At 47.7% G+C, this 24058-nt stretch overlaps 1 protein-coding gene across 3 annotated transcripts; it reads right to left on the bottom strand.

The window, feature by feature from the left end:
- Positions 1 to 141: 141 nt before the first annotated feature.
- Dele1 (DAP3 binding cell death enhancer 1) lies at positions 142 to 24058 on the bottom strand. 3 transcript variants are annotated; one of them, XM_006254634.5, is made up of 13 exons: positions 12974 to 24058; positions 12194 to 12308; positions 11994 to 12111; positions 9787 to 9934; positions 8791 to 8949; positions 8500 to 8588; positions 8302 to 8398; positions 5736 to 5878; positions 4397 to 4555; positions 4221 to 4313; positions 2616 to 2775; positions 1488 to 1706; positions 142 to 907 (listed from the first exon to the last, which is right to left on the bottom strand). In XM_006254634.5, exons 1-12 carry the CDS (start codon positions 13020 to 13022, stop codon positions 1489 to 1491), a joined length of 1548 nt encoding a protein of 515 aa, XP_006254696.1. In that variant the 5' UTR covers positions 13023 to 24058; the 3' UTR covers positions 142 to 907; position 1488.

The following is a 24058-nucleotide window of genomic DNA, read 5'->3' as shown; positions in this document are numbered from 1 at the left end:
TCAGTCTCTCTCTTGGAGAGCTTTTAAGACCCTTTAAATTGGTTAATGGAGAGTTTAGAGATGAGGATGGAGCCTCAGCCCTGCTTCCCTCTGCCCATCTCCCTGGTTCTCTCCAACACACTCAAGGGCAAGACCGAGAGGTAATCCACCATCTGTTTTATTAAACACTTATATATCCCTACCTGACCTTTCCTAAAAAGGACTCATGGTCTCCACCCTCTGGCTCCAAGACTCCAGGTGCCTAATCTCCACTGTTCTACAGGGTGACAATAGATAATGTTTTCAAATAACATGGCAGTGTGGACTGGTAGACCAGAAGTCTGGGCCAGAGTCATGATGTCAGTTTTGATCTTCATCTTGACCTGGTAATTCCTCTTCCTCCTCCTCCTCCTCTTCTTTTTTTGTTTTGTTCTTTTTGTTTTATATGGTGGTGGTGGTGGTGATTTGAGACAGGGTTTCTCTGTGATTACAGCCTTGGCTGTCCTGGAACTCACTTTGTAGACCAGGCTGGCCTTGAATTCATAGACATCTGCCTGCCCCTCTGCCTCCTGAGTGCTGGGATTGGGCGTGGGTCACCACCCCAGCAGCCTGGTGATTCTTAAGGCCGTGGAACTGCAGGCACCAGTCTGTCTTTGGGAACCTAAGCAAGGAGTAAGGATCTTTCTGCAGGGAAATGGTTGCACCTCAATCTTTAAGGCAGGAGCCTTCAGTCTACAACTGAGGAAGCATGGTAGAAATCCGGTCATCGCTTCCAGGTGGCACAGCCCTCTAGCTCTTCACACACCTTCCTCTTCTTTATGGAGCTGGGAGGTGCTGATGGTTTCTGGGAGGGTAAGTAGCTAACTTGCCTCTTCTTTGGGACTCAAATTGTGCTGTCTCTGAGAACTCTCATTCCTAAGGACGAGGTCTGAAAAAAGGCCAAGCAGACACAAGCAAGCACTCAGGTAACTTCTCTTTTCCACATCAAAGACAAAAATGATCATGAGCTCATTGGGGATGGACAAGGCGAGAAGACTAGCACTGTCAGGATTTCCTGAGCTTCAGCCACTCATGGAAACATCTCAGTACTTCTGCCATTGTATATTAAACATGTTACTAAAGCAAAGCCTCTTGATTACATACATCATGTAAACTGTTAGGGGCAAGCACACACCCAGGGTTGTTGGCAAACTATGGTATGGTCTAAGGGTGAGGAAACAGAAGCTCAAGAACAGAAGTTAGCTTCAAAAACAGAAGGGGGGGGGGTGTGTGGGGTTACTGACTGAATATTTTTGCTGCATTTGAGGCTTACGTGAGAGGAGGCCCAAGGCTCAAGTGGAGAAAAAGCCAAAGTCACCAATTAGCCATGCACTTGAACTGGGTGGGCGCCTGAGTACCAGTCGGAATCGTGACCCTAGGTTTATACTAACGGCAGATCTCTGCCACCCAACCTCCAGTCACCCTCTTCCTAGCCCACCAGGCACAGCCAGGGCTGCATTTAATCTCACCTTAGCCAAAACCCAGTCTTACGAGACTCCTTTCCAAGGATGGCATAGCCCTGCTGGGGGCTCCATGGCTGGTTCCAAGATGGCCACTTCTGCAGAGGAGGCCTAGGTTTCCAGTGCTTGAGGCATGAGGGAGGCCTGAGGCGCCAGCCAAGAAGGTGTTCAGGCTACAGAGGGAGGGGCTGGAGAAAGACTTCAGTCCTATAGCCAGGTGGCTGGGCCCTGAGGCAACAAAAAGAGGTGACAGCAAAGCTTAATCATCAGTCCTGGGGGGGCGGGGTGGGTGGAGGGGGCTGGGTCTGTTTGTTTGATTGCAGCGAGGTCTCTACATAATACTGCCTGACCTAGAACTCACTATTTAGACTATACTGGCCTCAAACTCAGGGATGAGCCCGACTCTGCCTCTAGTGGTGGAATTAAAGGTGTAACCCACCTTGCCTGTAGGGCAGGGTCTTCTTAAAGGACCTGGCTCCCCTCAAATTTCTGTTCTATCTTTTTTTAAGATTTATTTATTTATCATGTATCCAGCGTCCTGCCTCTGGAAGAGAAGACAATGATCTTAACCACTGAGCCATCTCTCCGGTTCCTTCCCCTGGAATTTCTAATGGGGCCCAGCTCCTGTAACTCAGATGTGAGTAGGGTTTTCACTGCCTTAGAAAGGTGGCTCAGCCAGCCTCAAGTGGATCTCTTAGAAAATCCTGACAGCAACCATCATTTCCTAGTTTACTAAACACTTACTGTGAGCTATACTCTGCTATGATTTTTTCCTAAAGCAGTTTCTTGCTGTTATCCAACCTGCCTGGGAATGTGTGGCTCAGTATCCCTAATGTTGTCACTCCTGGCAGGCAGCACCATGACTGGTTATGCTAAGCCCTTTATTTCCCTTGAAATGTAGTGCTTACAACAAGCTAAGGTGTTGATAACTTGTGATTGTTAGGGAAGAGACTAAGACTGAAAGGCATGGAGTTCTAGTTCAGTGTCAGCAGAGGTTAAGACACATGTTTGCTTCACTCGGAAAGCTGGGCTTCTAACTACTGCTAGGGCCAGGACTGACAGGGAGACCTGGGGCTAATACCCTCTTTTGTCACAAGGCACTAGGCATGGAAGGAACCAGGCCTTGACTTGTATTACCTGCTGCTTCCACATTAAAGAGGGTCCGAAGCCTCTCCTGGGCGGGTTCGTTCCCCATAGCCGCTGACTTCTGGTAGCACTTCACAGCCTCTCCCAGATTCCTCTGTACACCAAGGCCCTTCTCATAGCAAATTCCCAAGTGGAATCTGCTCTGAGAGTCCTAAAGGAGAAGACAGACAAACTGAAGAACTGTAATGCTCAGTCAGGAGGAAGGTGGAGTCAGGGGGCATGCTGGGCCTTCATGCACGTAGCCTGCCACACACACTCCAAGCTCCTCGACCATGTAATGTAGAGGCCCAGTGCTTGCCAAAGGAGTTAGGTTCCTCTGCCCAGGGAGATTCCACCCCGTCAGTGTGAAGGCTTCTCTTGCAGGAAATGGATGAAAAAGCCTGCAGAAGGGTTCAGCCCTTGATGGACAGGAAAGTGGCCAGCAGGCTAGCCTGCAGGCAGGTTTCTCGAAGCCAGGTCTGACTCCCTGACTTAGCCTGAGAGGACTGCAAAACAGAAACCACAACACAAGCATGTCCTTGTCAGAGGCTTTGCCCCCTGCCTGTGGCTCTGGCTCTCTCTCCTCGCTGACATGATGCTCCTCTTTGAGACAGAATGAGTAGGTATTAGGTGCCTAAGTTTCCTTACCTATAGAACAAGGTGACAGAAGCACTGCCTGTTTAGGTTGTCACTGCATGATAAAGGCTTAGGTCATTGCCACTAGCATCATACTCCCCTTTGGCTATGTACAACACTGAGCTCTCCCCCTCACTAGAGCTCTTACCATATTTTTCAAAGAGAAGCAGTGATGCCCTATGCAGGAAAAATGACATTGTGCACACTGTGAGCTCCAATCCATGACTGCTGACTTGTCTATGCTCTTCTGAACATGCGTACTGATCCCATACACTGGAGGGATCCATCAAACCGCCGATCACCTCAGCGCTTCAGTGATTAAAAATCTCTGAGACTGTCCACACTGAAACAACTGTCTTCACTTGGTGCTCTTGAAATCCAAGCAGTCATTCCCCTGGCATTCCTCATCAACATCCCATGGAACCAACACCCATGGAATAGACTGGGTGATGCCCCTTGAATGTCAGCACCCAGGGCAGACAACTAGGTATCCCTCTCTCCATTTGTATCTGACGTCCCACCATGACAGCTAGTCTCAGGCATAGCTTCCAGGCATCTCTCCATGAGGTGGCAGATAGCAGATGATGAAGAAGGTGGGCATTTTGTGCTTGTTTTAAAGGCGATGAAGCAGATTTGAATCAAGAAGTGATGGACGGCCCGATGTGTGGTGCATGTGTAGCAACAGGCCCGGTGGCTCGTAGAGGAGCCTGCTATGCCACACCCCAAAGGAGAGCAAGCATTCCCACCTCAGATGAGCAGTCTCCACCTTTAACCTCAGCGCCCCAGTGGCCCTGTCTAAGGTCACACAGTGGAGCAGAGGAAGCCATGACATTATTGATCAGTATTATTGATAGGATTATTGAATCAGCCCAAAGGCTCCTAGAAAACATACCATACCTCAGAGCTCAGAACCAGTTTCCAAATCCCTTTTCTTATCAGACTTGCTCCCCAACATGCACAGACCAGAGACCTCATACGTACCCCATTGCTGGCTGCCAGCCAAAAGTATTTTACAGCTTTCTGTTCATCCAGGTGTGGTTCCTTGGTAAACAGTACCCCAAGGAAAGCCTGGGCCTGTTGGGGAGGAATGACAAAGCATCTTGGTCACTTTCAGGCTCTGATACCTCACTTAGACGGATCCCAGCACCGGCACTCACCTCTGTCAAGCCAGAGTCTGCAGCCTGCTTCAGCAGAGAGACAGCCCTCTGTCGCTCGGGGTCTGACATAGAGCCTGGACTTTGCAGCAGGCACCTGGCATAGCGGTACTGAGCCAGGCTGTGGCCCTGGACAGCAGCCAGGTGGTAAAAGAGGACAGCCTGGGCAACAGGAGAGAGAACCAGACTGCAGATGACTTGCCTCTTTCCTTGAAATTTTAAAAATCATTCAAATAAATACATAATCATTATATATTAGTCAGGTAAATGGTGGAAAGTCAAAACTTAAAAACAGAAACCTAAAATACAATAGTGAAACCCCAATATATTTTGCATTCTAAAGAGCATTAGGCTTTTGCTGGTGTTTCTGATCTGCTGCTTTTTTGAGAGGGGGTTGATATAGAGTTTTATATCAAGAGTTCTGTATCAACAGCCCTGTCACTGTCTATAGAGCTCGGATTGGCCTCAAATATGTGGAAATTCTTCTGCCTCAGCCTCCAGAGTGATGGAATTATAGGTATGTGTTACCATGGTCAATTAAGATATTCTTTATTAAAATTAATAGGGTATAGGCTTCCAAGTTTTTTCCATGGATAAGTTATACACATTGCACACTATGTGGAAAATTACACATGTATGGTTGTATACATGTCTATATACATTGCAGGTATATATAAAAATATATAATATATAATTGTTTTTATTTTGTGTGCATGGGAGTTCTGCCTGCATGTATGTGTGTACACCACGCTTGTACAGTGCCTGTGGAGGCCAAAGAGGATGTCAGATCTCCTGGAATTGGAGTTACAGATGGTTGTGAGCCACCACGTAGGTACTGGGAATTGAACCCAGGTCTTCTGAAAGAGCAGCTAGTCGGCTTAAGTGCTCAGCCATCTCTGTGGCCCCTATATGTTTATGTATGAATATACATTCATACAGTGAAGGAGACATAACAGTATACTTTGAGTGTTTTTGCCTGTCGATTTAGGTCTGATATATCATTACTATGGTACCACAGACATAAAAGAACATTAATGTGATTCTCCCCCTTCCTTTCACATTCAGGTCAACGAAATATTTCACATATGACACCCTTGTATACCTGTCTTTCTATCTTAAAATTACTTTCTTCCATCAGGGCACAAATCTAGGCTCTGAGCATACAGTTGCAAAGAAGGGCAAAGTGTCTGCACCCCCTGGGTTCTGAGTACATGTCTGTAAGTTAGGAATATCTTACTTTGGAGTCACAGCAGGGCTCCAACAGAGCCAGGAAGAGAAGTAGAACTACCCTTCTGCTTACTGCTCAGTTTTTGAGCTCGCTGGGTTGGGGATGAAACGGTACCTTGCTGAGGTCCCTGGGGGTGCCTCTGCCATGCTCTAGGCACAAGCCCACATTGTACTGTGCTTTGCTGTAGCCACGGTCTGCAGCTTTCTGGAAGTAGGAGAAGGCTGCTGTGTAGTCCCCTGTCTTTATGTTCTCTGTCCCTGTAGGAAAGCATGGAGAACACACACACGGTTCCCACCAAACTGTGTTTCTACATCGTCAACCACACCCTGACGGCTGCTCGTCTCCTCCCAGAATCCCTCTTTCAAGTGTGCAACATTTACTTTTCCAGTTGGCTCACTGGGGTGGGGTGGGGGTGGGAGGTTAGAAGTCAGGGGCTTGGTGCCAGAGACTGGTGGCTCTGTTTGCTTATGTGGCCAAAGTTCTGACTGCCTTTTGGGAAGAACCCCTCCCCCTCCTCCATATTGAGGCTGTCCATCAATATGCCTGTGCTCGTCTCCACCAATGAGACGTTGTCAGGGGTATGAATCTTAATCAGGGTGACAAGATTCTCACAGACAGGAAAGAATCCTAAGTAATTCTGACAGCGGTGACCTTGAAACACTATCAAGGGCTGGCCCCTGGGTCTCAGGAACATCCTTGACTCCTGTCCCCCAGGCTCAGTAGGTCAAGAGATCCCAGAGAATGAGTCAGGGCCCTTTGCCCAGGCATTATGGAAAAAGCCAGGACTCAACTTTGCCAGTTCTCATCTTTGCTCAAACTGACTCCTGCCTGAGACCCCGTGTCCTGATTCTGTTGCCAGGCCTCCCGTCGCTTCTGTTCTAGAACCTTCAGACTACACTCCGGGTTTTAAACTCTTTTTAGCACTTTCCTAATATACCAAACCTTTGTCTACAGACGCAGCTGTTACAAAAGAATAAGCCCTGTCTCTTCAATTATACTGTAAAATCCTCGAGGCAGGCAGAACAAGACTGGAGAAGTAATTTCGCATGGGATGAAAATTCTACATAAATGCAAAATATGATTATAGCTTGTGCTGCCTTTGTGCTCCACCACAGGGCTCAGCACTTGCTGAATAAATGAATACGTGAATGGAGGGACGGGCACAAGCATTCTGAGAAGAACCTGCCCCTCCAGATCTCACTCCTTCAGCAAGCAGAGTTAAAGTCACTTCCCTCCCTGTCTAGAGTTCACGGATCCCATGTCCTTGGGAAGGAGAGACAAGGGGCAGAAGAGGCCACTGTTCACCAGTAACCTGGATTCCTCTACTCCTCTGGTCTCTGCTTCCCCTAGCCGTGGCTAAGCCCTCATCAAACCTTGCTTAGTTCTCAGCAAGGTCTTCCTGCCTGCCTGGCATCAATCCATGTTGCTCTGTAAACAGCCACACGAGTCACATGACCATCCTTCTTCATGCTTCAGTGGCTTCCTGTCTTACAATCTCTTCCTGGGCTCAGAAAACCTGACGTGATCTCGCTCCTGCCGCTTGCTTCTGTGACGTCATCCACCTACCCTTTCTGTGTTCGCTAACTTCCAGCTATGCTTACCTCTCTTTTACCCTTTGACAAGTACAACCTGAGGCTGCCTCAGGACCTTTGCTCTCACTTTCCCCTCTGCTGGAAAGCTTTCTCCAGATGGGAACAAAAGTAGCTTGCCTTCGTCAGCTGGGGTTAGCTCAAAGGTCTCCCTTCCAGCATATTTCAACATGAAAAGTCACTCCTTACCCAAGTTGCAAAAACATCCCCTTATTCAATTTCTTCAAAACATTTATCATCTGAAATTCATTTTATTTGCCAGATTACTGTTTTTCCTTTTTGACCCAGAGCCTCATTATGTACCCTTGTCTGTCCTGGCATATACTACATAGACCAGGCTGGCCTCAAATTCAAAGGATCTTCTTGTCTCTGCCTCCAGTGTTGAGATTGAAACTGTACACCATGATACCTGTCCAGTTTACTATTTATTATCCTTCAATTCACAGGTCAACATCGTGTACAGAAAATGGTGTACAGCCAGTAAATATTCTCTAACTGAGCCTCAGTCTCTCACCCACTCAACTACTGGGCCCCATCAGCTGCTGCTGGGAATTCACCTTAGATGGTAGAGACATGAGCCAAGTTACCAGAGAACCAGGACAAACTGCTGAGTCATGCGGAGCTCCTAGACTTAATCAGGGTTTGTTCCCATTATGCACTGGGGCCTTTTCTAAGCATGGCAGAGAAGGCTGGGTGTCCTCTAAAATTATTTTCTACTGCCTACACAGGACAGAATTTTCAAGGAAGCACATGGCCGTCTGACTGAAGACATTTCTCAGCCTCCTCTGTAACAGATGGCCTATAAGTCTACCTTGTGGTTTATGTACCTCCATAAAGGGTACCTTCAAGGTCACGCCCTTAGAGGAAAGGACTGGTCCTCTAGCATACTGTGTCCTTCTTCCCAGCTGACCAGGACTCAAGGCGAGAGCTAGTTTTAGACTGGCTGAACCTGTATGAGCAGGGAGCTGAACCACCATGCCACATCTGGTCTACCTACCCAAGAGAAGATAAACCCCTCGTTTAAACCCTTCTCTACTCTGACTGCACCCCACCCACCCTATGCCGTTTCCTTAGTCTAGGGAACCAGGTACCCAGGAAGTTGAAAGCAATGGCAACGCTGAGCTGAAAGAGTTGCTGGATGGAAGTCACAGCCTCCTCCAGAGGAAGAGCCTTGGGCTTGTCTTGCTCCTAGAGAAGAAAGAGAAAGCAGCGTCAAGGTGTGATCCACTTGGATCTCCACTGGCCCCAAGAGTGCAGTGGGTATCTAGGGTTCCAAACCTGGACCATACATTTTTTCCTCCAGGGGGGCCGGCCTCAGCTGCCTTTGCCTGGGATGTGAAGTCCCTGCTAGCATTCAGGAAGCCAAAGTCACTGGGCTCTGCAAGGGAAAGGCCGACACCCCATGGTCAGAGAGAAGGTGTGACGTCTCCCTGTCTGCCCTGTCTATGTCCAGTAACTCTCAGGCACCCCAGAAAGCAAGAGGCCTCAAAGGAATGACAACTGGTTACCCGGGTATAGTGAGTAACAAAGGGCCATCTGCCAGCCCCTCCCCCACCTGTAGATATTAGGTGAGGTCGCACCTTCTTCAGGTAGGTTCAGAAGGCCAGGTTTCAGGGAGCTATCTGAAGGAAGGCCCTGGGATCGAGCTGCGGGTTCTTCCTGGCCCAGTCTTGGTTCCCTCAGGCCAGTGTTCCTGGGAGCCGGGCAGTCAGGACTGGGAAGAACATGCCTCCGAAGTGCTGGAGAGAGCCAGCAAGATGTCACATGAGAAAGGGATCAGTTCTTGGGAAGCAGGGGGCACTTGCCAGTCCGTCTCTCTGAGATCTGGGAGGCCAGAAGAATTGTGGAACTCCTTTCTACTCTTCCTTCTCTACTTTGTCTGGCCTTCCTTTACAGGGATCTGTATGGTGACGTCCCGTCCTAAGCACAAATCACTTGAATTCTCGCAGTGTCAGGGAGTACCTACCTCATTCACTGTCTGTAGCCTAGTATCCAGCTCTCTGCTTAATGCTAACACACTGTCTGCTAAATAGGACAAGAACTTATACTCCAACCAACAATAACCAAGTGTATACTATGTGCTAGGCACGGCTAGCCATAGAAACTGAGGTATGGGAAGATTAAAATCGATTTCTTCAGGGACATAAGAGTAGTCAGTAAACTGTAATTGTGGGATTTGAACCCTTTCAAGCTAACTCCAGAGTCATAATCATGAGGTTATAGGCTTTTTGAACACAATCCAAAATACATATTCAGTAGGAGTTACTGATGAGTGACCGTAGAACTGAACCTAACTTGTTGAGGATTGGAAAGGAAGCCACACCCAGGGTCTAAAGTAGCCTAGACCTTGGGGCTTCCTCTCTAGGAGGTGACAGAAGGACACTGAAGAACACTTAGGGGCGGCATGGCCCACACCCAGTGCGGATAGCATTTTCCCACTCCTCTTCCTCTGACTTTAGATAGGAAATGTAAGGAGCCGCTGATGGCCCTCTTCCTGAGGTGTAGCCAGAGATACTTCCTGGCCCAAAGAAAACTCCCAGCCTCCCTCCGTTGCCCCTTGAGGACCAAGAACTCACAGGAGTGCGGGTGCCACCAGGAAGAGGAGAGGAAGCGGTACAGGGGACTGTGCCAAGAGCAGCGTTCAGCTGACTGAGGTCCTGCTACCAGAGGTGCATGGAAGTGAATCTGCCTCGCCAGGTGCAAGGCCAGCACGGCCAGAGTGCCCTGAAAAGAAAGCAGTCCATCAGGGACACGGCCCCCAACGGTCATTTATCAATTGCCCGGTAGCCTCTCTTGACTAACAGGGGCAGCTCCACACCGTGTACTTTCATGGCATGTGAGCCTGGCCTTTGGTGTTCTGTAGTCCTTCTCAATTATTCACTTAGGGTCTGTCACTCCTGTTTAGTTTATAAGCAAGACAGAGGCAGGCCCATGGACCATGAACATTCTGGTATCCCTAAAGCCCAGGGCAGTGTTAAGCAAAAGTAGATGCCAATAAGAAATGCATGCTGAATGCATACGCCAGCGAGTGACAGAATAAAAGGCTGTAGGCAGGCACAGAAAGGCTATGGTAAGCTGGAGCTTAGCCTAAAATCTAGGGACAAGTCAGAGCACCCAACCAAGCCCTAAGAGCATACATGTATAAGGGGAAGTTTGAAAAGGTCACACAGAAGAGCTGGGCTTGATTCTATCCCCAGGGCTGCTTGTTCACCCCGTCTTCCTGTGCTGTGCTGGAGACACCCCAATACTTCTTCATTGCTGCAGGAACTATGCACCATAGCAGATAAAGGCAGAATCTGTCTGTATCTATGCCGTAGATGTATATAACATACAATGCATGTCATTTGTAGCTTTTGTTGAAAAAGACAAAACCCAAACTCACAGAGAAACAAATGCAATAACCAACCAATTATGCTAAACACCTAGAAGAAAGCCAACCAGAGGGCTGCACAGAGCCTGAGGAGGGTGACGTGAAGTGTTCCCATGAGGCTGGCGAGTGAGCTGCAGCCAGAAGGAAGAAAAACAAGGCTCCACCATTAGGAAGATAAGGTGACGGATACACGGCGTGGGAAACAGTTTGTGCGCAGGCCCTTCCACGTGGGCAGTGGTGACAGAAGAACCTAGAGATGACAACCTAGAGAGCTGGCTGGTAGGCTACAACAGGCTTAGTTCCCTAATAGAATCAGTGTGGTACCGACCTAGAGCTCAGATCTTTGACACAATGAAAAAAAAATACTCCCTTCTCTATGGTATACTCTTCTTCCAGTCCACAGAAACCCAGAGAGCTATGCTTGTATCACAGAGACACTCCATATTCAGCTCTGCTGATGACACCAAATGGCAGGTTTAAAAAAAATTGAGGATCAGAGTGATCAAGTCGTTTGCCCAAGGTAAACAGCATGTAGTACCAGGTTGGGATGCAGAAGACCTGAGAATGAGATGTGATCCACTCTGAATATCTTATAGCTAGAATGGCCACGTGGGACACTGCCTGCAGGGTCAAGATTCTGCCCTATGAGACTAAATGTTTGATTTTTTGTTTTGTTTTCTCGAGACAGGGTTTCCCTGCGTGATCCTGGCTGTCCTGGCACCTACTCTGTAGACCAGGCTGGCTTCGAACTCAGAGCTCCATTTGCTTCTGCTTCTGCCTCCTGAGTGCTGGGAATAAAGCCATTCACCACTACTGCCCAGCATGAGACTTAATGTTGTTGATGCATTCCCAACCTTAAAGATCAAGTTCAACAAATATTTATCAAGCAGCCTTATGCATCAGACTCTGAATTAGGTGATTCTACAAGATAGACTCGGTGAGGCAGCCATGGGGTACAGCTTGAATGTCAGTCGGGAAAAACTGGTTCTACCACTTAAGAGTCATGTGACCTCAGATATATTACTAACATTCCAAAGCCTGATTGTCCTCCTGTATGGAATGAAGGTTAAATCTCCCTTGCACGATTTTTTTAATATCAAACAAGATAATGTGTGGATAACAGTTCATGTTGGTAAGCCGTGCTATCAGATACTTATCATTTGCACTAACCTCCATGAAGGAGAGAATTATATTTTCCTTGTTCTCTACTCTGTCCTGATGATTAGCTCAGAAGTGTTAGTAACTGTCTGTCAAATGGAGAAGAGTAAGTGCACGGCAGAGGCTGGAGGAATGACAATGTTTCCATGAACATGCTCAGGGTCATAGGCCTCACCATATGAATACATATGTGTTTCTAGACTTGGATGTTCCCCCATGCAAGAGCATTCCCAGGACAGGGTGGGGAAGCCTTACCCAGGAGACGGCATCCCGCAGAGTGTTTGGGGAGACATGAGCAGACATCCAGTGGAAGGCCTCTTTCCATCCACAGCACTTTGGGTCCCTGTTCCTCTTTGAACCATGGGAGCCTGATCTAGATGGTGCAATTAGAGACTATTAAGTTCTGGACACACTGGGAATTGAAGGCCACACATGACAGAATGTCAGTCTCTTACCTGTCAAAGTTGACCCTAGGGAGTGGCAGGGTAGTGGAGGTTGTCTGAGGCCCATCTGAACTGGTGGGTTTGGGTGTTATCCCTCGGAAGCCTGGTCCCAGCAGGCGAGGAAGAGCTGTGGGGACAAGGGACAGTCATACCATCAGGAATGGATTGAAGTGAGGAGGGTATCTACAATCTTCCCTCCAACCTTTGAGAACACCTTATCCTGAGAGCCCAATAATCACTATTGTCTGTGTGATTATTTACTGGAGATGGAACCCAAGGCTTTCAAGATGCTAGGCAAGCTCTGTACCACTGAGCCTGCTCCTCTAGCCCTTGAAGTAGTTCTTAAACAAGGGTACAGACAGAACTCTTTAGCGTAGTAGGGATCCCACGGTATCACCATCCCAGAAATAATAAAGCAAGACCCTTAAGGATGTAGCATGTTTATTTTGAAAAAATCCTCCTGGAGTTCTGATGCAAGTGGCTACTTCTGTTCTAGAACCATATAGTCTCACTCTAATGAGCACGTGTCTTTAAATTCCTCCTCTTACCATTGGCTTTCTTTCATTGACTCCTCCCTTTCAGAGCTCCACCCATCTCCTTGGATCTAAGCTCCACCTTCTTCCCACTTTGTCCTACCACGTCTCAAATTCCAAAGGCTCCGGACGCCTGAATAGAGCCTTGCTCCCTATGTCCCGCCCTCCCCAGATCTAACTCTACCCACTGCCGCTATGGCGGTCTTCCCGCGGATCGCGGCGCACTGTAGTTACAAGTCCATCGCCTGCTGGAACTCGCCTTGCAGACAGCCCCTACCTCGCCCCAGGATCCCTGTCAGGCGCCACATGTCGTAGCAGCACCATAGAGCTTGCAGCCAAGGGATCGAGGTCCGAAGGACAGGACAGGGACCAGAGTTGATACTGCGCAGTCCCTAGCAGCCGAGTCCCCAGCCAGCCAATTAGCAAGGAGCCCTGCCGGAAGGATGACGCTCTAGGAAGGAAGTAGCGGATGGGGCGGGCTTGGCGCTAGCTAGGTGAGAGCTACAAGAACTTGAAGCAGGGCCAGGGCCGAGATTTTGTCCTCTATCGCCATTGCAGGAGCCGCGAGGGAGCGCGGATCCGAATGGTGGCCGGTTGGTGGACCGAAGTTCTCAGAGCAGTTTTGCCCCCCAGGTTCTAGCTCTGGTCCGGTTTTGTCTCTTTACATTTAGGCTGTAGGCAGAGGAAATCCTCGCCAGCGGGCCAGAATTCCAGCGCACTTAATAGTTGTTTAAGGCCATAAACTATTGTTTCTTTAGGAATCTCACCAGAAACCCAGTTTACAGGTAAAGGACATGTACTAAACCCTTTGTGCAACCTTTGTGGCGCCTGGTTTTACTTTATCGCATTGTAATTCCAACCTACAAACCACCTTATACATTCACTTAACAATGAGAGGAGTGGAGTGGGTCTTAGCAACCTTTTGCGATGTAACTTAACCACTAAAGAGGTATCTAGCTAACATGGCAGCTCTCGAGGAGTCCGTATTGACACGCTGGTATGTATTGTTTTTGTTTTCCTAAGCGTCTTCTATGCCTAGAGTTACCTATGTTAAAGATATCTTTAGTAAAATCTCCAGCTCTTCAGAGTGGTTAGTCCTGAGATTCTTTTTAATCCTTTAAGCCAGGAATTCTGGTTTGGCCTGAGTCAAAGCCCCTAAAAAATTAGGAGAACTCAGCCTGCTGAAGCTAACAGTGTAGGGCTATTTCCTTCCCTTACTGCTCATGCTCTGTTGCCTGGGCCTCTGTGAAAGGATAGGGTCTGGAGTAATCTTGACTCCTTGTTCCTGAAGATTTTTTGAGTGGCTGCTCTTTTCAAACCACCTAAGAATTCACAGGCCCTCGTCAGTCTGAGCTGCCAGTTCAGTTTCAGTCAAAGTTAAGTTTTTGTAAACTGGTCCCACTTTCGGCACTCTGGAGTCCCGTGAAAAAAATGAAAGGTGTTCAGAGTTCCTCTCTCCTTCCCCCAGAGTGTGTGACTTTTAGGTGGGAGGGAGTGTCTGGGATAAAGGAGTACTGGCTGTACCTAGTCGTAGACCCAGGCATGTGGTGTGAAAGTTGTGTTTATCTTTAAAACACTCTCAAGCCATATGTCAGCCACCGTTCCAGGCTAGGAGAGGACAGATTGATAAACAGCATTTGTGGTCTCCAAAAATATATGGCTCCAGTACATTAAGAGTAGACTGAAGTAGGATGAGGTGACATAAGGCTTTGGAAGTGGAGGTAGGAGGATTATTAGTTCAAGGCTGTCCTCAGCTATATAGTTCCTGGCCAGCCTGGGCTACATGAGATCTCAAGGGGGAAAAAAAAGAATGGAGTCGGGTATAGGCTTATAGTTCTAGTTGTAGGGAGGCTGAGGTAGGAGGATCTCAGTTTCAAGGCATAATGAGTCTAGGCAATTCTGAGGTTTATAGTGAGATCCTGTCTCAAAAAGAGAGAACAGAGTTGTAGGGATGAAGTCAGAGCTCATTGTCAGAGGCCAGGCCAATCCTTCAGAAGACCAAGTTCAATCTCCAGCACTGACAAAAAGCAAATGGGCACTAGTCCCGCAATTACCCGATTTCTGATGTCCTAGCTCTGTTAGCATTGCCGGGTTCTTTTTTTTTTTTTTTTTTTTTTGGAGCTGGGGACTGAACCCAGGGCCTTGCGCTTGCTAGGCAAGCGCTCTACCACTGAGCTAAATCCCAAACCCCACATTGCCGGGTTCTTAAAGCACACTCAGCCTGTTATCTGAAAAGTAGGGAAAACAATACCTTATGCAGCTGAGAGTCAAAACAACATAAATGTCTACAGAGGTCCTGAAGCATAGAAAGTGCTCAAGAAATATAAATTAGTATTAATTATAGTAGTGGAGGGGATGAGCAGGGAACTGTAAGTAGCGTCTTAATAGAAGCATGAGCAGTGGGGGTGGGGAGAATGTATGGTGGAAGGATTCAGACGTGTGGTTTGATTTGAGTTGGGTCTTTAAACACAAGTTTATCAGGAGAAGGGGAGAGGCATTACAAGCAGAGAAAGCCTAATGAGTGTCCAGGAACCTGAATGTGGGGAACTATTCGGAAACATTCTTGCTTGGGGAATTGGGACACCTTTCGTAGTTCATGTGCTGCCTGAAATAAACCCACAAATGTGCTTGGCTCTGTTCTCCTGAGACTTCTGTGCTCTTCTTCCTCCCAGCCTGTCTCTAGTTGGCTTCCTTCTGCAAGGCTCAGCCAGATCTTGGGTCTGCAATGAAGACTCCCCAAGTGCTGGAGCCTCACTTCTCTGCTTTTCCCAATCCCTGTAGCACTTAATTTTACTACACAGTTTAGCAGTAATTATATGTTGTCCTGCTATTTAATTATCTCATCTGTGTAAGTGTAGTCTCCCCAGTTCTCTCCCTCAGGGCAGGGGTAGCATCTTCCCATTTTATGTCCCACACGGGACTTAACCAAGACCGTCAGCCCACAAAATATGTTTACACAGTGTCCCTTAGCTGCACACTGCCAGAAGAACCAGACCCTAATCGTAGAATTACTGATGTGAGCAAAAATATGTTCATTGTACATACTTCCATTTAGGTCCCAGCCTGTGTGACGTTAGTTGAAGGAGTCTGAAAGGGAGAATAATGTGTCTGCCCCCATTTACAAAATGGTATCAAGTCCAGGGGTAGTGACACAAAACCGGTAGTCTTAACCCTTGAACAACTGAAGCAGGTGGGTCGAGAGTTCAAGGCAAGTCAGATAGTTAGTCTGACATGGTCTAGAAGGCTTCAGGACATGACATAGCTGTACATCCGTGAACTCAGCAGCTGTGGCTGCCTGCCCAAGATCAAGCAAGCTAAAATTCTGATACAGCTGAGAGAGGTGCTCTCCAGGCCCCACCCCTTATTTGAGGAAATGTTGGCAGTTGATCTGTGCTGGGAGAGGGAAGATTGTTGTATTTTTGAGGATGTGGTCGCTAGTGGGTTTCCCATGCTCCAGGGGGAAAGAAGGAACGTTATTTTTTCCCTCAGATTCTTGGGAACATCAAGAGACTGCTTGGTGTGAGTTATGTGGAGGTTGCTGGACTCCTCATCCATTCACTTGCTCAGTGCAACCCACAGCAACGCTGTTGGAGCAACTCCTGACTTTTGCCTTGAGCCATCAGCCACTTTGTTCTTCTGTCCTCACTCTCTGCGCTTGGATCGTGACCCAAAGTCAAGTTGATTCAATCCTTCTACAAAGACCAGCTGTTGTCATTAAGAACCTATTGTCGGGGGCTGGGGATTTAGCTCAGTGGTAGAGCACTTACCTAGGAAGCGCAAGGCCCTGGGTTCGGTCCCCAGCTCCGGAAAAAAAAAAAAAGAACCTATTGTCTAGGTACCAAGTAAATCACTTCTCGGGATGTGTATACAAGCCACTCTGTTCCCACAATGGAAGTATTGTAGACATTTATTGTTGCCTTTATTTTTGTAGGCTTTTTTTTTTTTTTTTTTTTTTTTGGAGCTGGGGACCGAACCCAGGGCTTTGCGCTTGCTAGGCAAGCACTCTACCACTGAGCTAAATCCCCAACCCCTTTGTAGGCATTTTTAATTTGTACTAATCAGGTTCATGAGAGTTTATTCAGTGCTAGGTAATGCCCAGAGTATTTAACAACTTGAAGAAAATGCACGTGACCCACTATGGTTGCACTCAGGATGCTGGGAGGCTGAGGTAGGAGGATTGTCGTGAGTTTGAGGACAACCTAGTCTAACGATGAGCTATAGGCAGCCTAGGAGATCCAGTCTCAACCGCAGAGCAGACAAAGCAGCTTGTTTGTACAGTGGGCAGCAGTTAATGAAGAGATGTACAACTGGTCAAAGTTCTGAGAATCGACTGAGTGCTCAGCCCTCAACGCTCGCCTTCCAACCCCCAAGGCTTAGGGAAGATGTCGGAAGAGGAGGCAGAAGAATGTGAGAGCCAGATGGTGGGAGGGATGCTATGAAATGCTATCTTCAGGATACAATGTGACTATCACATCAGGAACTCAGAGCAGGTATGGTTACCTGCACAAGGGCAAGACAGCTAAAATTCCCATAGAGTGGAGAGAGGTGCTTTCCAGGCCCTACCCCTTATTTGAGGAACTATCGGCAGCTGATATCTGCTGGGAAAGGGAAGATTGTTCTTTTGAGGATGTGGTCACTGGTGGGCTGTCCTAGGCTGCCGGGGACGGCCCACATCCGTGCACATATGGGCAGTACTAATTTAACTGTGGGCTATCAAAGGGAAACGAAGACTTGAAGTTGAGAAGGAGATGTGCTGGGAAGATACAGGGGAAGTTGGAGAGAGAAGTGGGCAGTGGATTAGTACATGATCATATTGCACTGTATACATGTATGAAATTCTCAAGAATAAAGATAATTTATAAAAACAGAAGGATATGGCCCCTACCCTCACTGAGGAAACAACATAGTAGTGCAAACAAAGCCATCAGGCAATTAAAATACAGAATGACATTTCAGCTATTTATTGCAGCACCACAAATACTCCAGATTTTTATGGCTTAAAACAGTCATTATTTTCCTCTAGTTCTGTGAATTGATGGTGCTTGGCTATGTGATACTGCTGGTCTCACTTGGAGTTTCTCATGAGGTTAGAGTTAGATGGCATCTGGAACCAGAGTCATATGAAGGCCACTGGGGCTACAGAAAGGCTGGGTATGTTCTGCATGGAGTCTCAGAGCCTCTTGACTCCACATGGCCTCTCCATCTGGGCAGCTGAACTTCTTACATTGTGGCTCAGAGGGCACGAAGTAGAACTGCCAGGTGTCTCAAAAACTAGACCTGACACCTGCACCGGTTCCGTTCCGCACTCTGTCAGGCAAAGTGAGACAGAGAGCCAGCCCCAAGGTAGCATAGAAGGGAAGACACCAGGCCATGAGTGTGGGAAAGTGTCCTTCAGAGACCAGTAGAGGCTGTGCAGGAGCCTCCTGTTGGATAACAGTGACATCAACTCCTCCTTCCTTCTCTTCTTACTCTTCTCTTTCTCTTCCACTTTCTGTGTATACACGTGTGTGCGTGCATTCGTGTGTGCGTGCTGTTCCTAGATACACGCATCCAAAAGCCACAGAAGGACATTGTCTTCCTTTATCACTCTCTACCCTAATTCCTTTAAGACAGGGTCTTCTACTAAACTAGAAACTTCCCGTTTGGGTAGGTCTCTGGCCAGCAGCTTCTCGGATCTGATTGTCTCTGTATCCATCCCCACACTGGAGTTGTTATATGTATGCACCGCCATGCACAACTTTTTGCCATTGTTTCAGGATAGAGTTTCTTTTTGCAGCTTTTTGCTGAGCAGGAATTTGCTCTATATACAAGGCTGCTCTCGAACTTATATCTGCCTGCTTAGATCTGCCTGCCTCTGCCTCCTGAGTGCCAGGATTAAATGCGTATGCCCCTACCACTCAAGCATGCATACGTTTTTGCATGGGTGCTGGAGATTTGAACTCAGGTCCTCATGCTTGTGTGGCAGCTTTGACCTATTAAACCATCTCACCAGTCCCCACGGGTTGACTTCTTTCAAAGCTGAATGAGGGACTAAAGGTACAGCTGAAGCTAGGGAATGTAGCTCATTTGGAAGAGAGTGCTTTCCTAGATTGCATGAAGACTTGTGCTCAATTACTCCATAAACAAGGCGTGGTGGCACATGCCTGTAATAGGGAAGTGGAGTCAAGAGAATCAGAAATGCAAGGTCATCCTCAGATACTAACAAATTGGAGGTCAGCCTAGAATGCATGAGACCCTATCTCAAAAAAAAAAAAAAAAGACTAGGGAGTATGTATGTGTCTGTGTCTTAGTTTAGTTTTTTTTTATGGTTTTACTGCTGTGAACAGACACCATGACCAAGGCAACTCTTTTTTTTTTTTTTTTAAGATTTATGTATGTGAGTACACTGTAGCTGTCTTCAAACACAACAGAAGAGGGCATCAGATCCTCATTACAGATGGTTGTGCGCCATCATGTGGTTGCTGGGATTTGAACTCAGGACCTCTGAAAGAACAGTCAGTGCTCTTAACCACTGAGCCATCTCTCCAGCCCCCAATTGCAACTCTCTTTTTTTTTTTTTTCAAGTGCAACTCATAAGAACATTTAATTGGGCCTGGCTTACAGGTTCAGAGGTTCAGTCCATTGCCATCTAGGTGGGAGCATGGCAGCGTGCAGGCAAGTATGGTGCAGGATGAGCTGAGAGTTCTACAGCTTCATCTGAAGGCTGCTAGTGGAATACTAAATTCCAGACAGCGAGGAGTAGGGTCTTAAAGCCCATGCCCACAGTGACACACCTACTCCAACAAGGCCACACCTCCAAATAGTGCCACTCCCTTGGCCAAACACATACAAACTATGAGAATCTCTGTCTATCTGTATAGTGTCAGTGTAGTGTCTGTGTGGTACAGAGAGATAGATTGGATCCAGGAAAGAGGTCAAGTCCTTATTGTCACCCTGTCCCTTCTGAGCCTCAAGTTTGTCACTGAAGGCTACATCATTACCTCAATGTTGGTATCAATTCTTTTTGCATTTTACTTGGAGGATTTTTTAACGCAAACTCTCTCTTACAAATGTTTTGTTTTGTTTCACTTAATTTTAAAAGAACATTTTGCAGGAAACCTGCTGTCTGGTAGGAATCTGGACATGGGGTTGGTCAGGTGGCCAGACAATTTGTCCTTGGGTGTGAAGCACGCCGAGGAAGAGCCTGCTGGCAAGGAGCAGGGAGCATGCCACTGACCTCAGATAAAAAGATAGATGAAATCGAAATTATCTTCTCATTACCACTGAAAAGGTAATGCGGAAGAGGGCAGAGAAGGTCGTTAAAGAGTTTCTACTCTAGTAAAAAAGTCAAATAGTACTAAAGGGTTATATCAAAGCAGCAGACCTCTGCTTCAGCTCTCTGCCCTCCAGTCCGGCTCCCTGGAGGCGGCCATTTTCAAGTCTTTGAAGTGTCAGGAAGTTATGCAGAAGAGCAGTGGTTTCACAATAACCAACAGCACCCCCACTGACTGCCTGGTTATCTCGCTAGGTTAGTACAGCACCCCCACTGACTGCCTGGTTATCTCGATAGGTTAGTACAGCACCCCCACTGACTGCCTGGTTATCTCGCTAGGTTAGTTCTTCCCCTTCACTTCTCTTAATTCCATCTCACGAGGAAACACAATGAGTGAGACCACGATGATGATGGTGGTGGTGGTAGTGGTGGTGATGGTGGAGAGAACTTGAGAGCTACTGTGAGCATACTTGGACTTAATCACACACCATACAAATAAATTTAGGACATGGTTGTGACTTAGTAGGAATGACAAGAACCCAGGCTCAGTTTGAGAAGTTCGAGCTTTTTTGTTCGAAGACAAACTGTTCTCAGTCTCCTTCCTTTCCTGTCGCTTCTACAGCGTTTTCACTATAATTATCCTGATCCTCATATCAAAGCACGCATCTCTTCACTACATATTTGCTTTCCGCCTATGAAATACACACAGGCCTTCCCTATCTTGGCCAAGACTTTTAATTGATCCTTCTGCTTCTTCAATTATCAGTCTGTTTCTTTGTCTCCAGTGCCAAATCTCAACACGAAGGCTGCCTCTTGTTCCTTATGAATCCCTGCTTTCAAGCTTGTCACCCCTTCTATCTCAGTCTTTCTGCTGCCCTGGACCCTGGGGTCGTCAACCGCTAGGGTACATTTGGACTGAGCATTTGACTGAGTTAAACCCATTACTCCTTCAATCTTACCTCCAAGGACTCTCCACCCCGCTTCCTTATTTCTGTCTGCATTTCTCCAAGTGATCCAGGAAAGCAGCAACCTTGAACTCTGGGTTGACTCAGCACCTTTCTCTTCCTCCCATGTTAGTTCGCATTGTCATTGTCAATACTGGGGACTCACTGAAGCTGGCATCTATAAAAACTGCAACAGTATCTGGGGTGGGGGTGGGACATTAACGAATCCTAAGAGCAGGATACTGTTGGATCCCAAGAAAGACCAGAAATGTGGATTCAGGATCCAACAAATTGAGCCCCTCCCCAGCCTGCCTTATGGATTTCTTTTGATTGGTACAGACACCCCAAAGGTGCCAGACACTCCCACACTCAGCTGATCACTAGGTTCTGCAAAAGTCACCCTCACCCTCTTGCACCAGGCAATGTGTCTCTTGTGCGATTTCCCCTGAGATGCTGGACTTCTGAGGTCACAGCTGTTCTGCTAGAGAGCAGGCTCAGCAATTAAGAACACTGTCCCTGTAGAGGACCCAGGTTCAATCCCCAGCAGCCACATGGTGGCTCACAGCCATCTGTAATAGGATCTGATGCCCTCTTTTGGTGTGCATGAAGACAGCGTACTCATATACATAAAACAAATATACATAAAATAAAAATCTTTTAAAAAAACCACTGTGGAACATAGGGGCAAAATAACTCATATACATAAAATAAAAAAAACCATTTAAGTAAGAAAGAAAGGTTGGTGAGATGGCTCAGCAGATAAAACCTGACCACCAAACCTGACAACCCAAGTTTATACCAGAGACCCACGTGGTAGAAAGTGAGAAGCTGGGGTTGGGGATTTAGCTCAGTGGTAGAGCGCTTGCCTAGCAAGCACAAGGCCCTGGGTTCGGTCCCCAGCTCTGAAAAAAAGAAAAAAGAAGAAGAAAAAAAAAAAAGAAAGTGAGAAGCCACTCCTGCAGGCTGACCTCTGAACTTAATGCATGCACACTGATGCACACACACACACACACACACACACACACACACACACACACACTCAACTCAATGTAGTAAAATAAAAGACATTTCAGATGGGGAGCTTGCAGGTTTCTGAGTACTGGGGATGGGGAAACTTGAAAGACAGGTGGTCTCAGCAGCTCCTTGAAGAAAGCCCTATCTGGCTTCAGCCAGGCCTCAGCTCAGAAGAGCCTGAGGCAGGATTCGCCTCCCAGTTCCCAAAGCCTGTGCTACAAACTGAGGATGTAGGTTCGGCTGCCATCGAAGAGCAGCACAGAGCATGGGAATCCAGCCTTTAAAGATGCTGGGGGTGATGAAAAGCTGTAGCGAGATCTGCGGCGCTTGCAGGAGGTGAGAGAGGTGAGAGCCGGCTGCACACTTAGGGCGTTGTGCCAGGCTCAGACCGAAGCCTTCCTCATGTGCTGGCAGCCAGAAACCAGAGGTGCTCTTGAGTCTGCTGAGCTCTTGCAGGTCTCTGCGCCCTCGTGAGCATTGTCTCATTAGGCTCCGTGTGTGGAGCAGAGTGTTCCACTTCCTCGGGTCCAACAGCCTGGCTCTCCCTGCCTGCGCCTGGGTGGTGGCACTCCTGCTGCTGGAACTGCACTTCCCACTCTCACAAGCACAGTGCTGGGGGTTGGGGCAGGGCGAGCAGCCTCCCAGCTGTTTGCTCCCTGGCAGCATGGCTAAGTAGTTCACAGCTCTGGCTCTGAGTCAGAACCCGCCCCGTTTCAACCCCCCTGCTGCCAACACTATCTTCGTGGCCCTGGGCGACTCAACTTTTTTATGCATCATCTGTGCAGCGGGGATGATGATAGGCCTTCGCAGTGGCCCTGAGTTTTACTATGATGATGCAGAGAAAGCACCCAGCTTGGTCCACCCTTACCTCTCAGAGCCAAGGCCCTCCCCGCCCCCACTCTGCTGTGTGTCTCCCTCCTGCGTTGCCCTCTGTTGGATTCCATTTCCACCTCTGGCCTGGGTTCCACGCAGTCAAAGATAAAATTGTATGAGTCTGTGCTCTTGGTTCCTAGCACAGGGCCTGGTATAGTTGGTAATAAGAATATGAATTTGCTGCTGGAAGGAATTGGTGAGACAGTAAAGAAGATCCAGAATACAGGGAGAAACAGCTCAGCGATGAAGAGCAGTGGCTGCTTTTGCAGAGGACCTGGGTTGGATTCCAAGCTCCCGTGTAATGACTCATAACTCCAGGATATCTGACAGTCTTCCGTCCTGCATAGGCACCAGGCTCCCACAGGGTACACACATGCAGGCAAAGTGTTCGCATACATAAAACGATAAAAGAAGAAAAGGCCAGGGGGTGGCAGTGTGTGTCTTAATCCCAGCACCTTGGAGGCAGAGGCAGGCAGATCTCTGTAAATTCGAGGCCAGCCTGTTTTACAATGAGACCCTGTCTCAAGAAGAGAAAGTGAACTGGAGGTAGGAGGGGTTGGGGGAGTGATGGAGAAGTCAGGGGAGGGGGTTGTCCTCAAAACCTCATCGTCCACTCTGGTCATTTACTGCACTTGAAGAAGCTACTGCCAATGGCTTGGCCTGGAGGCCGAGGACCACAGTAGATTAGACCACTGACTTTCGGGAGCAAGCTGTCAGATTGATGGACATTAAGAATGTAACCAAGCTAAGGAAGGATAGATTTCATCCAGGAACCTTGCAAGGAAGGAGAAGCCCAGGCTCTGCTAGAGAAGGCACATTTTGGAGAGAGAGGAAGCATTAAGAGTCTCCTGGATGATGTGAACAGTAGGCTGTGTGGAAGCAGAAGATGAAAGGCCTCCACAGAAAGCCTCAGGCAGAAGGGAACAAGACTGTTGGGCAAAAGACAAGGTTGGTGCAACTGGAGCCTAGTGACAGGGTATGTGAAGGCTTCTTTCTACAAGGCTGCAGAGCTGGGAGAACGAATCCTGCAGAGCCACAGTGAGAGACGTGAGCTTCGGTCCTAATGGTAATAGTTCACATTTATTCAATTTTGTGTATATGTACACTGTGCTAAAGCACCTTGTGTGCTTTTGTCATTTACCACCCACAATCCTCTAGGAATCCGGTACTCTTATTCCCACGCTACCTCAGGAAGGTAAATCTGCTCAAAGGCCATCAGCGGGCTGTAGCAGCTAAGATTTGAATCCAGACATCAGGACCC

Source organism: Rattus norvegicus, chromosome 18 (assembly GCF_036323735.1).
Source record: "Rattus norvegicus strain BN/NHsdMcwi chromosome 18, GRCr8, whole genome shotgun sequence".
Taxonomy (NCBI): Eukaryota; Metazoa; Chordata; class Mammalia; order Rodentia; family Muridae; genus Rattus; species Rattus norvegicus.
Note: the sequence above shows the minus strand (reverse complement) of the source record. Positions and strands in the feature narration are given on the sequence as shown.

Bases quoted from the DNA above. Each gene is read 5' to 3' on its own strand.
- Dele1 (XM_006254634.5), bottom strand. From the start codon at position 13,022: ATGTGGCGCCTGACAGGGATCCTGGGGCGAGGTAGGGGCTGTCTGCAA. The intron at 8,950-9,786 runs GTGAGTTCTTGG...GGCTCTCTCCAG, and splicing joins CTGGTGGCACCCGCACTCCT to CACTTCGGAGGCATGTTCTT. The intron at 4,556-5,735 runs GTACCGTTTCAT...CCTGTTGCCCAG, and splicing joins CCCCCAGGGACCTCAGCAAG to GCTGTCCTCTTTTACCACCT.